Genomic DNA, 13,063 nt, shown 5'->3' on the forward strand with positions numbered 1-13,063 from the left:
TGGGCTTTAATTTGATTTTGGTTTTGATTTGGTCCGATCGGCTCAGTCATTTCAGAGCCGAGGGGAGCGTCTGAATGAGAATGGAAACACTAATAAAGGCCGAAATGAGATGATTAGCCGTGAGAGGAAAACAATCCTCTCATTATTTGAGTCCAAAGACAATGGAGAATGATAATGAAGGGTTGGCATGGGGTGCGTTTAATGATTTTTAATGTACTGTACACTCAATATAAATATTAATAACCGTTTTTTTGGTCACACTTTACCCACTGGAGAATCTATAAAGTAGACTTTTTTTCTCAGCTTCCAAAGCCAAGTTATTCACCATTGATCTTTTACCGTGAATGAGTGGCATCTCAATATGTTAATAAAATAACAGAAACATTGCATGTGTGCCTCACACTTGTTTCAAAAAACTGGGCCCATCTGAGACGGGTTTTAAAGGATTGTTTAACTTAAATCATCTCAAATGCCTCTTCACTGGTTCTCCATGCTCAAACTTTTAGCATTAAGAAATACATTACCTTTTTTTTTTTGCTCCTACTTTATTGCTCCTGGCTACCCAGACAGATAATGCACAACAACATAACTTTTCTACAAACCAAAACAAGCCCGTTGTTCTCATACCAAACTTAAGTGGTCAACTGCTCATCTTCGGTTGCATCTGGAGAAGTGCTCTCTGTCCATCTAGGGGTCACCATGCACAACATGTCAGTCTTTTTCATTTTTTTTTTTTTAGATGAACGCCTCTATTTGTTTGGCAAAGTTTTTTGGGCTGGATGCCTTTCCTGCTGCGAACCTCTGCATTTATCTGGTTTTGGAACCAGCCTACAGGTGACACCCTCTTTTGCCCTCTTTTGCCCCATAGGGTTGCAGATTGCCAGGGATTGAATGAACCCGCATACATGCAAAGCATGTGCCCTACCACTGAGCTACATCCCTTCATGGATTTATCTAAGGCAGGAAAATGGTGGTCACACATTTATACTTAAAAACCTCAAAACATGTGTTTTATATACTTTAAATTTTGAAAGATCTGAGCAAAAACACACGATGATGCAAGTGTATCAACAGTTCTGAAATTTATTAATCAAGCATTTGCTGAGAACATTTTGCAATAATTGAACATGTTGTTTGCTAAACATGACAAAAGCCTCTATGCAGACATAGAGAATCAGTATCGTCAGATATGTTCAGCTATATATACCTTCAAACATGAGGCGGATAAAAAGGATGGTTTTAACAAGCAAACAGGAAGGTAATCCAGTAACAGGCTAGTTAAATTACACTTTAGAGTCTATCTTGGTAATTGGTACCTGTTTCCAATTCTAAATCGGCAAAAACTCATTCATTTGAGACACTGGCCTTTTGAAAATCTAATATATTCCAATAGATTTTCATTAGTACCAAACAGAAGATGCGCTATCAGTTGACCTTTTAAACACTTCTCTGTGTTAGGTTCCAAAAGAAGGGCTCTAAATCACTTATCAGTCACTTGAGTTCGAGTGCCTCTGGTTAAAGCACCTCGCCTCAAGAGTTCCACTTAGTCCGCCTCCAAGTCTCTCCTGACCTGCTGCGGTGATGTAATGTAATGGTGCCGAGTCGAGTAAGCTCAAGCCGCCTCATTACAGAGATTGACACACATTCCTGAACGGTGTGCGCAATAAATTTCAACCTGATTGTCTGTGTGAGCTCCTGAGTGGGAGAAGTAGTTCTACTTTTGCTTCGTAAACTACTCTGCTCTTGTGGGAAGTGGAATAGCCAAATAGCTGCTGGCAGAACGGATTGTTTTCCAGCTGATGCACTGTCAGCTAACCATTACAAAGTTAGATGAACAGTGGGAGAAAGAGAGAGCTTACTGTTCATCCCTTTTCCTAATCTTTTTCTCTGAGTTTTTTTTTCTTTAATAGTGTCTCATCCAGCTCCTTCTAACCTAAGACAACCCAAAAGTGAATCTGAGCGTAATTAATGTTCCATTCTCTGTGTGGTTCAGAGATAATTCTGTCTTAATGAAGTCCTGGTTTTATGAACGCAAAGTGTGGCCCTGCCTTGATACAACTTTTGCGGTGATTTGGTGCCATATAAATAAAATCAATTTGACTCGATCCGAGTTTGCAAATGAAGTCAAGGAAATTAAATCTGACGGACTGCAGCCGTTTGAGCTCGTAAACAGAGTTAGCCGACTGCGATGTGCGATGATTTAAATTGTCAGGTATCAAACTGCAATTCTTTGCAACGTGAATTTCTTGATTACTGAAATGCTCTTAACGACAGAAACTTTAAATTTGGAGAATCACAAATTGCTCAGGTGAGGAAATAAAATATATCGGCTGCGGTTTCATTTGTTTGCAAGTCAACAATCCTTCCCTCAGTTGAATTTAATGCAAAGGGGTAAAAATGCACAATAACTGGCAGTGATTTTAACAAACCTGAACTATAAAATGCTTTCTTGGTTTTACATAACAAATACCACTTCTTCTTTTTTTTTTAAACGACTCAAACAGTTGAAGCTGTGTCCTTCAGAAGCCTGGATAATCAGGGGTGGGGGCATACAATAACATGGATACACAAGGCAAAGTAACTGAAGCTTTAAGAATTCACAACCAGTGATAAATTACTGCCGTTGTCCGCGCAGGAAGCGACAGCTGTTAGAGTAGCAAAACCATGCTTATCATGTGTCGTGATCATACATTAATCAAGAAGCAGATAAATCAGCTTTAGTCTGGCTTGCATCAATTAACAACAACAATGGTGTTTAAATTACAAAACTGTGCATGATTTGAATGATCCTGTTCTACAGTATTGTAAAAATACAAAAACAAATTCTCATTTCAAAGTTAAATAACTTAGATATAGTATTTGCTTTTAAACAAGTGCTAACAATGTCATCACAAAGAGCATTGTTTTAGTTTTACTGTTCGTTTTTTTTTTTTTTGTGAGCTGGACACAAAAAAAAGATTTAGAAGAAGAAGATTAGATAACCCTAGTTGAACACCAACTAGTAGTGTGTGATCTTCAGGTGTTATAAATATGAAAACAGTTGAGTGCCCAGTTCACTTTTACACAATGTGCATGTCAGGTAGTCAAATCTCCGTGGCGATGACGTCGTCGTACGTTTGCAACCCTGAGCTGTAGTTGATGTCCACGCCGAGCTCCGTTCGGCTCTCCAGCTCGGCCGTCACCTCCTTGAGGATCCTCTCCAGGTCTTGGTTCTTCTTGTGCATCTGCAGGTAGTTTAGCTGGAGCTGCTTCTGGTACCTGATGACCCTGCCTTTCTCCTTGTTCCACGTCTGCCTTTCCTGCTCAAAGCTGCTGGCCAGTTTCTCTTGTGTGTCCTTCTCCTCCACGAGCTGTCGCTTCAGTCTCTCCACTTCCCCGATGAGTGAATCTGTACAGACGTGTCCACTGTTCACCTCCTCCTGGTTATGGGCAAGTGACTCTGAGCCTTGGATTAATCTGTCAAGGGCCTGAGTCTGGGCATGGACTTCAAGTCGGACACTGTGTTGCTGCCGCTGGTCTCTGGCACCGCCGAGATCCTGTTTCATCCCCTGAATGTCCGTCTCTAGCTTCCCCACTTTCTCTCTCAGCAAGTCAGCCTCATTTCTCTTGCGTTGCAGTTCATTTTGGCACACCTGGATTAAAAATGTATAATATTCAGATGGAAATTCATTGCGGATGTAATTATAATACTGTGAGGCATCAAATTATAAGAATGTTAAAGCATGACCACATAATAGCTTATCTTATATCTTCTGATCTTATTGCGCTGCCCCTGTGGAACGAACTGCAGTGGCATCAACGGTAGACTAACCTCAACCTCTACAGTTCGTGAATGGAGTTTGTGCTCGTGATCTCGACTCTGTTTCTCCAGCAGCTCCATCTTTGCTGCGTTTTCCTTCAGCGACGTCCTGAGGCTGACGATCTCATTCCGCTTGAGGCTGACGTCTGCCTGGCAGTCTCTCAGTTGCTTCTTCAAAAGCGAGATCTCCCCTGTCTTCTGGCACACCTACGTACATTTGGACATGATTAAGGAGATGAGACAGTCAGAGTAAACATTGCGATTATGTGCAACACATTGGCGGTTGAAGACTGTCCAGGGAATTATTTTTATTGTGCCAGACTTATTTAGGATTATGTAAGAAAAGTGCAAGACACTTTTTTTTTTTTACAGAAACTATCAACCTTAATTAATCTCCTTAATTATAATACTAAGTGAAAGGTCATGTCACAAAAGTGTGCAGGGGAAATGTTACTTTTTCTTATTCCTCACTATTTAATATCAATTATTGGAGAAGTAAAATCAATTGAGAATATCTTAAAATTTGAAGTAGTTCATATTTCTGGTTCCATGGAGACAGCCCCACTGTCTTGAAAAGCAACACTATTTTCCTTTTATCTCAGTCTTGTTCTTCAGTTCCTTTTTGGCTCTGTCGCCGCACTTCCTCACTTATCATCAAGTTGTTAACTTTTTTTGTCTGCAGTTTTGAAGTAAGAGAAGTTGAAATAGTGTGCGATTTAAAAAAAAAGCAAAATAATGGAGTGCTTAATGAGGCTAATTTAAAACCTTAAAGTCTCTATGGCTGGTCGAGTTTTCAAAATGTTGTCATAGAGGTTAAGAAGCATTAATAATCTTGGTTTCTGAATATTAAAAGCTATATTAGCTTGTCCTGTTCATGGAGCTATTGTGTACTAAGAATGATAATAAAGTAAAATAACATATACCCCATATAATGCATTTCATTTTCTGTTTTACTTTTGAAAATCAAGTTTTCTTGTGTTTTTGCCTTTCACTTCCTGTCTGCAGTTCTTCTCTGTGTGGATTGTCTTATTGTTTCCACCTGCCTGTCATTATCTCCTCCTCTCTCTGCACCACCTGTTCCCTATCTCCTCCTGTTAATTGTGTTTAGTCTGTGTCTTTTCCCTATTGTGCTTCCAGTTCTTAGATGTTTTCCTGCTGTTTCCTGTGCATTCGTTACTTTTTCCTTTTTGAAGATTAAATATCTGTCGACTCCACTTGAGTATCTCTGCGCCATATGGCTGCACATTTCCAGCTGTACAACCTCTCAGCTCGATATTGTACAGAAAGGTTCTCAATCCCCACCAATATCCAGTCGTTACTCACCTCCCACTGGGTTTCCTCCAGTGTAGGAGCAAGGTGTGTGTTCTTGGTCTCGTAAGAGCTCAGTCTGAGCTCAAGAAGCTCCTTCTCTCGGGTAAGCTTTGAGACATCCTCCTGAAGCTCCTCCTTTTCTGCCTGCACAAAAGGTCATTTCCTTCTTATTCATGCGAGTGTGAAAAGTGTTCCAATTCTTAGCATCTTCAAATACCCCGTTTTCTGTGTCTATGGGAAAAGGCCTGTTTGATTGATTGTGAATGAAATGAAAAGCGGTGGCGGTCTGACCTGCAGTTGCTTGACCTGCCATTGCAGTGCATGCTGGGTGTTTGCGGCTATTTGTGTCGCTTGTTGTAGCATTGTGGACCCTCGCTGCTTCAGCCCCTCCATCTCCTCTGCACAGCACCGCTGCGGTTCGTCAAACAGGTGTCGCGTGTCCGCTTCTTTCTCCTCATAGCTCACCTATTGCAAGAATTTGTCAAATCACTCATGCATTTAAACTTCTCATAAGCCCTGAACTCATAAAAGCTTTTTACCTGTAGCTCCTGCAGTTCAGTCTCTCTCTCCAGCAGCCTTTGTTCCAAACGCTCAATCATCGACTCGTCTGTCGTGAGAGGGGATCGGATCCCGCCCGACGTTTCGCAGAGAGGGCTCGGCTCAGCCGAACAAAGCGGGGAGCCATCATCACCATTTACCTTAGGTGACAGCCCCCCGCTTTTTAAAGTAGTCCTGTGGCTACAGTCAAGGTTGGCGCTATTCCTGTTGACCCAAGGAGGGAAACTGGGCGTTACACTCTTGCCGAGGCCGTTTGATGGAGCTGAGCTGCCATCGCTTTGACTGGCGGGGGCCATGGAAGCACTTAGGCTGCCACTTGTACTGTGGGTGGGCAGGCTGGACATAGAGTTACGACCGGAGTCTGAAAGAGTCCCTGAAAAGGAAAAGCGACCGTATTTTATTATGTCCTAAGTTTTCATTCAACTGGAATAGCGTCATTGTACTCGATTATAGATGGAGACCTGAGAAGTTGTCCTGCTTGTGTCTGTTGTCTGGACTCCTTTCTTTCTCCAGAGGACAAAGGATACGGTCCAGACTGCTGTGGCCTGCAACTCCGGAGGACGTGTTCCTGGGAATCATGGGCTTGAAGGCAGCGGAACGGATCAATGACTTCTCAGCTGAGGTCTGGAAGAGTGAATAACACAAAAACAGGGATGGTCTTTCGCAGATTTGCCTTTTATATTCAGTGGCTAATCGTAGCTGACAGCCTGCTAAAAACCAAGTTGTCTTTCACAGTTATGGATAGAACAAAGAGCCGCTAGTGGTCACGTTCTTTAAAATCATAATGACTGGCTTTCACTGAGATAAATATTGTCACATGCCGGAACTCGTGCAAATGAAAGCGAGAGATTTCTTCCCCATCGTGTCTTTTCATATTAGAAATAAAACCACTGAAGTGTGCAAAATAGCTTTTGCTGCAAGCTGGAAGTATGAAAAGCAACACATTAGTTGTAGCAAGTAAAATTCTCTCCTGTCAGGGACGGAAAACTCATTTCAAAGGTGAACTTATATTCCACATGCTCCATCTGTGCTGTCCAGGAGCGTCACAAGCGATGCCGTACCTCTCCTCCCTTCTGTCTTCCTCCCTTCCGCTCTGCATCCCACCCCTCGCCCCCATATGCTGTCTCAGGGAAGATGAATAGCTTTTTTCTGTGGTATTAATAATATGAGCTACTGCTGAAGTGTAAAAGGTAAAGCTTGTGAACTCAGCATTCCTTCTCACTGACTTCACAGACTGGGATAGCGTTCCTCTTTTTTCCCCTCCTTTCTTTCTTTCCCTCAAACTCTCTCCGGCCCTCGATCTCTCTTTCATTTCTTTCTTAATCCCTGCTCTGTCTCTTTAAAGAAGCTTCCTATTTCTCTCCTTTTCTACCCTCTTGCCCCAGAGGAATAAAGACCTATTGAATGAGACTGGGTTTTCCTATGTATTCTTGGCACAGAAATGACTTCTCAAGGAAGATCAAAGCATTCTTAGGTCATTAATCTGGGAGGGGGTGATTAATAAACTGGGAAGGTTCAACACAGGTTAGAAGGAATGTCTGCTACCTATTATATCTACCTGCTGTGTAAGTTTTATCCTGAGTTTAGCTGTAAGCCTTCTAAAGTCTATAGCTGCTTTTGCAGTATGACTTCTAAATGGTTATAAGAATAACCACAGCAACCCCTCCAGAGAAGTACAACAGTACCCGAGGCTGTGAGCACGGACTCAGAATGGACGCTTTCATTCTCTGTATTGCAGAGAGTATATATGAGATGGCTGATAATCATTTCTGCAAACTCAATATGAAGCAAACTCCATCAGCCAGTTTGTTTGAGCGAAGATTGGAAATCAGACCCAAAATGCTATAGTCGTCTGGTTCTAAATAAAGGTAACATAAACTAACATTATGTAATATAAGCCAGGATCTTTAAGCTTATGAAGTTTCAAACAAGTTTATCAGATATTACCTGTCAAATTCTGATTCGGTTGGGAGTACAAACTTTGCAAAAAGCCAGTTGTTTCTCCACTCATAAAGCAAATTTGGATTTTCCCCCATTAATGTGGAAATATTACTTTTAAATCTAATAGTAATTTTTGGGAGAAGCAATAAAGGGAAATTTGCTCACCCTCTCAGTAACGTTTCCTGACATGAGCGGCAGCTTTGGTTGCAGTCGCCCATCTGATTCCCCATCTCTTTTCTTTCCACCTGCATGATCTTCCATTGATCCCCCCTTGTGGGTCACTGGCCTCTGCTTATGGCTTACCTGACATGGAATGGGATAAAACAACGCTTGTCAGAGCCGTCTACACTATATCTGCTAGTATTCACAACCATGTCGTCCAAGCTCACCTTGATATAAAAAAAGTCTTCACTTCGTCCCGACTGGGAGTGAGACAGACCTTTACCGGGGTGTGCGGTCGATGAGGAGCCCTGAGTGAAACCACACTTTAGTAACGCATCAAGGCTGCAGCCTCCACTCTTTCTATGAGGGTTCGCTCCCGGTTTCAACCTGTGGTCGGACACCTTGCAGTGTTTGCTGTCCAGGCTGTTGCTGTTGACGAGGCTGCTGACACTACCCATGATCCTGCAGGCATAGGTGGGCTGAGTGCGGGGGCAAAAGTCCAGGCAGTTAAGTTACACTCCAGTAATGGGAAGACACAACTCATGACCCCAGAGAAGTTCGCTCGGCGGCTTCACCTGCAACACAGGAAATGGATATATTCACTCCCATATTGATTTTTAAAAGAGTTGTTTCACAAAAGGACAAAGTCATGCCATCAATTCTGTTGATTCTTATCAGCGGTTTAATTTTATTGTTTCCTGTCCGGTCCAGAGGTGCAGCACTGAAGCAGGTGTTAACATTCGATAAACAAAGAAAGCTGGGAAAAAAAAATCCGCCTTGGCTTTCTGCCCGGCTCTGTGTGCCAAGATTTATGGTTTGGCCGTTGGATTTGACAAATAACTCTTGGATGCCCTTCCTCTCAACAAACTGACAATTAGGCTACTTACTGCCCACTCAACACTTGGCCGCTGCTATCTGATAGTACTCCACCATAAATTTGTGTTTGGTATTGCATTGCTATTAACTGGAATTATAAAATAAAGAGAATCATAGATGCTCTCTATTCATGTCCATTTGAAAGAAAACCTGACTCCAGATGTAGCAAGTCCTGATCTCCAACCCACATGGGAAAAGTCGCCCCGGTAGTCACTTAGCATCCATTCATACTGGATGATCAGGGCCGTGAGCTCCCCTCACCACCTGGTCCCCAGCTTTAAAGCATTTTATAACGTCTACACCAACAAAGCACGAGACTAATAGCCTGCCAGAAGTTGCTTATTAGTTTACATGGCATTTAGTTGGAGGCTAATCCATAATTATTGGTTCCATTGGGGTGTTTGTAAGGGTACACTTAGCTGTCACTGTCATTTTCCTGAGGTGTTCGATGGGCATGCTTTGCAAAGGAAAGCGCTGAACGAAGGTTGCCAGCGCCAATTTAGGCTGTCACTTTTCATTGTGCGGAAAACAGAAAGGCTGCATGGGACATGCAGAAAATAGATGCTACACAATGAAGATAATAACAGGAGCACCGGAGGAAGACGGAGTAGCAGCCAGAGAGAAGCATAAAAGACGAGCTTGTAAAGGTGAACAGAGGAAAGGAGAAGCGTTTAAGGCTTAATTGTGATAAAATCCCTGTCAGCCCAGCTTCATTTTTAAAATTCAAAATATTCTCTATAAATTAATAAAGCCGTTGAGACTCTTGAACGAAGGTATATCACGTTAAATTATTACACACTGCAGTGTAAAACTGAGCAATCAACTGAACTGACATCTACGACATGATGATGTTCCTGAGTCTTTTCCATTGCTGGATTAGAATTCCCCACTAACACAAAAGTGGACTATTGAAACAATAGATTTTACTTACTGCCAGGTCAACCTATGCATCCATCTCCAGTACCTTCAATCCAGTGGTGGAGGAGCTAAACTGGCAGACGTGAGTGTGTTCTGTGTGTTTATGGCCCTGAATGAATGGCAGCACTATCATCAGGGCCAGGAGGGTCTACAAACAGTGAAAGGGGTGGATCTTCTTCTTTTCTACCCCAGCTTTGCATTATAACCGACATGTAAATTCAGCTCTGTGCATGTGTGTGTGCGTGTGTGTGTGTGTGTGTGTGTGTGTGTGTGTGTGTGTGTGTGTGACCTCCCACTCTCCCCAGGGGAGCCAGTGTACAACATGTGCTCCCATAGAACCGGCGTGTGCCGCTCAAGTGATTAACTCCCAGCCTTGACAAAAGATCTTTCAACCCCCCTCCCCCCCACCTTGTTCCCCCACTATCACCCAGAGACACCCTCCGTTTGTGCATCAATTCACTGTGTAATAACCATTCAGCCCCCCCCCCCCATCGGACCCTCCCCTTTTCCACCCGTCCCACTCCGTGCCCTGCACCCACCCTGAACAAACAACACTTCATCTGAAGGAGGAAAAAAAGGGTGCTCCGTCTCACTCTTTTTGCTCTTTGTGTGTTGAAGTGTGCCGCTCTTTGTTTGGACTCCACTGTGCCGGTTGATATATTCTCCCCCCAAACAGCCAAGGACCATATTTGAGTGTTAAATAAATGACTAGTCCTCACAATGAGAGGGCTGGAGAGCCTCCGTTTTATAGTGATTTACCACCATCCTGCCTTTATGCTGTTTGTACCGATACACACAAACAAATGCACTCCGACACAAACCCACAGAGAATAAACCCACACTTTCACATCGCTCATTGTTGGAGTAAGAGTCGCTCTCTGATTTGGCATCCCACAGAGTACACACTGTTGACAAAACACCTTGCGGATGAAATACAATCGCGCATCACGACAGGAAAATATAAATGGCACCGTGTTCCAAATGAACAAACAACAATGGCAGAAAAGATATTGCCTCTGCTCTTTTTACCGCCAACAAATAAATCTCCCGCTTCTATTTCAGTCACAGGTGAAAGAATACATTCTCTTAATGTGAAGAAAACGGACAGCGTTAACGCCACTGATTCATCGATATCGTCACGCAATGATCAATGAAAACGTAAAATGTCTCCAATTGGAGTCATAAACTGTGGGTGCTATGATGCTGCACTCTTTCAGCCTGTATGGACAGGATTTCACCACAGTTTTCACGATGTTACATCATCACTATCTGAAACTTTTCACCCACTAATGAAATAATTTCCAGTATCGCTGCAGATCTTGCTCCGCAGCCCTGCTCACTCATCCTTTCACTTCAGTGTCATTGTTCCTCGATTAGTCCCATTCAGCCCCCCCAGGCCTTTTTGTTATGTTTTTTTTTTTGCCTCAGTAGAGATCCTGACATTTTACTTCATTTCTCACTCTCTTGCGAGACATAATTGGCCAATCGACCCTCTATTTGATGCAAATATGGAGGTGAATTGGAAACATTTAATCGGGAATTTCAATAATCAGCACAAATGTTTTGACCCATGGCTTTTTGAGGCGACTGTGTGATTTAAGACCTTTGGTGAGATGGGAGTAGTGGTGTGTGTGCGCGTGTGTGTGTGCATGCATCTAATCCCACATCTGATTGGCTGCATGATTTCTGTCGACACAAAGGAGAGTGTGTGCGTTAGCCCATCAGGGGGTAGTAGGGGTGTCTTCCCCGCATTTCAGGTCCCTGCTGACCTGCCTGACAAAAAGCCTCGTCCTGCACCAAAGCGATTGACAATACGCCCACATACACAAGCAGAGACACGCTCAAACACGGCTGAGGGCATGGCCAATCCATTACCTCAGCCAGTGGAAGGCAGCAGCGTGCCGTAAAAAAAAAATCCAGGATTTATACCTGTGTCACAATGACCATGAAACTGTCCACTCTCTTGACTGTACCCCGACAACGCCGCGTTGCCAGATGGCTTCACTTTAAATCTCACTGTCCTTATGGTAATTTCCAACAGACGCACGTGTAATCCATCTAGTTCAGTGTGTCTGTTTTTTTAGGTCAGTATCAGAGAGCTTATTGTTCTTTGTTTACATGCTTTCTTTAGCGCTCACATCATTTTAACCTCTGAAACGCTTTCAGTATCTGACATAGATCTTAAACTTTTACCCAATTTTACTGCCATTTAAGAATAAAGGCTGAGGAATTGCTGAAGTTCCTCGTACACACGGAACCAGAAATACATTTCCCATTATGCAACACAAGAATCTTTTCCTTCACCCCCTTTTTTTTTTTTTTTTAAATTCAAAATCCAAAGACTCTCAATGCACAAGTTAGCCTCACCAGGAGATAATCCAGGTTGGGGTTTTTTTCCCCCAACACAAGCATGCTCCCTCCAGTATTCCGGAGTATTCCCCATGGAAAGTCAACTGATTTTGATGTGTAAATTCCGTGAAGTTGCCTGCCAACATTGCTCCTATTCATTTTTCAAACATTTTTATTTCCACGCACCTACGATTTTTGAATGCTTGTCGTATTTGACAGGCGGAGAGCACGTTTGACTAATGTCAGTACAGCTCCTAGTAGATAAAAAAAAAAGGAAAGTTTGCTTTGTAGGAGCTCCCAGTGCTGGAGGGTGTATCCGACATCAAAGACTCGGGCTACTCTAAGGGTCTAATCCTGAAGAGGAAAACCTTCAAATGCAAAATCCTAAAAACTGATCTCATCATTTCCGCAGCGTCCATGCTGCCTCATCGGCCTGTCAGCTGATTCTGCTCTCAGCCTGACCGAAGGGCTTGTTGTGAAAATATTTCCCTTTAAGTATTTCCTAACTGCTATTTCAGAGTAGTAGGTGTAAAACCATGCAGGCTACAAAGTAAAATAAAAACTGTCAAAAAATCTGCACCTTTAACCTTGAAGGAATCACCACTTTAAATCAGAACCTGCCGTGCTTCGATCCTCTGAATGCAAACCGAACATATTGGTCCCAGAGTGATGCAACGCGCCAGGTAACTGGAATCGATCTGCGGCTCGTACAAAGTAACTGATGGTTCCCATGTAATGAAGCCAGCATTCCCCATTATCCCAGTCGTGACACGGTGGGAATTAAACTCGCAAATTAAAGCGAGTTGGAAAAGAAACGACTCGAGCCTGACATCTGAGGGCATTTCCAGAGGATGATAAACCGATACGTTGAATTGTGGTGAAGTAATACTCAGTCTCTCCCTCTGTCATCGTGTGCGGCCCGTCGAGGGCCCTCCAGTCCCACAAACTCAGACACACACACTTCCACATCCTGTGTCTTACTCATTGTGCTCGAGTTGTGGGATGAGTAATCTGGCCTTCAGCAGAACACCAGCTGAGAATGAAATGTGGGCTACAGACGGCCATCCATCTTTCACTTTCACTGCTAACGCATCTATCTACTGACCAAGCACATATACTCTCTCTCTCTCTCTCTCTCTCTCTCTCTCT

At 43.1% G+C, this 13,063-nt stretch overlaps 1 protein-coding gene across 4 annotated transcripts in view; it reads right to left on the reverse strand.

Annotated features, from left to right (window-relative positions):
• Window positions 1-1,105: 1,105 nt before the first annotated feature.
• Window positions 1,106-13,063, reverse strand: part of lzts1 (leucine zipper, putative tumor suppressor 1) — a 15,349-nt gene continuing 3,391 nt past the window's right edge. The window contains exons 1-10 of one of the 4 annotated variants that reach the window (XM_068311180.1): window positions 9,579-9,700; window positions 8,159-8,346; window positions 7,999-8,079; window positions 7,775-7,912; window positions 6,130-6,292; window positions 5,650-6,041; window positions 5,402-5,575; window positions 5,123-5,254; window positions 3,812-4,006; window positions 1,106-3,632 (exon numbers count right to left, since the gene is read on the reverse strand). In XM_068311180.1, the coding sequence (XP_068167281.1) occupies window positions 3,084-3,632; window positions 3,812-4,006; window positions 5,123-5,254; window positions 5,402-5,575; window positions 5,650-6,041; window positions 6,130-6,292; window positions 7,775-7,870 (1,701 nt within the window). In that variant the 5' untranslated portion in view covers window positions 7,871-7,912; window positions 7,999-8,079; window positions 8,159-8,346; window positions 9,579-9,700 and the 3' untranslated portion in view covers window positions 1,106-3,083. Of the gene's footprint in view, window positions 3,633-3,811; window positions 4,007-5,122; window positions 5,255-5,401; window positions 5,576-5,649; window positions 6,042-6,129; window positions 6,293-7,774; window positions 7,913-7,998; window positions 8,347-9,578; window positions 9,701-13,063 lie in introns of those variants that run through there. The other 3 variants (XM_068311178.1, XM_068311177.1, XM_068311179.1) reach the window with 3 other exon arrangements.

This window comes from Antennarius striatus, chromosome 3 (assembly GCF_040054535.1).
Source record: "Antennarius striatus isolate MH-2024 chromosome 3, ASM4005453v1, whole genome shotgun sequence".
Lineage (NCBI taxonomy): Eukaryota > Metazoa > Chordata > Actinopteri > Lophiiformes > Antennariidae > Antennarius > Antennarius striatus.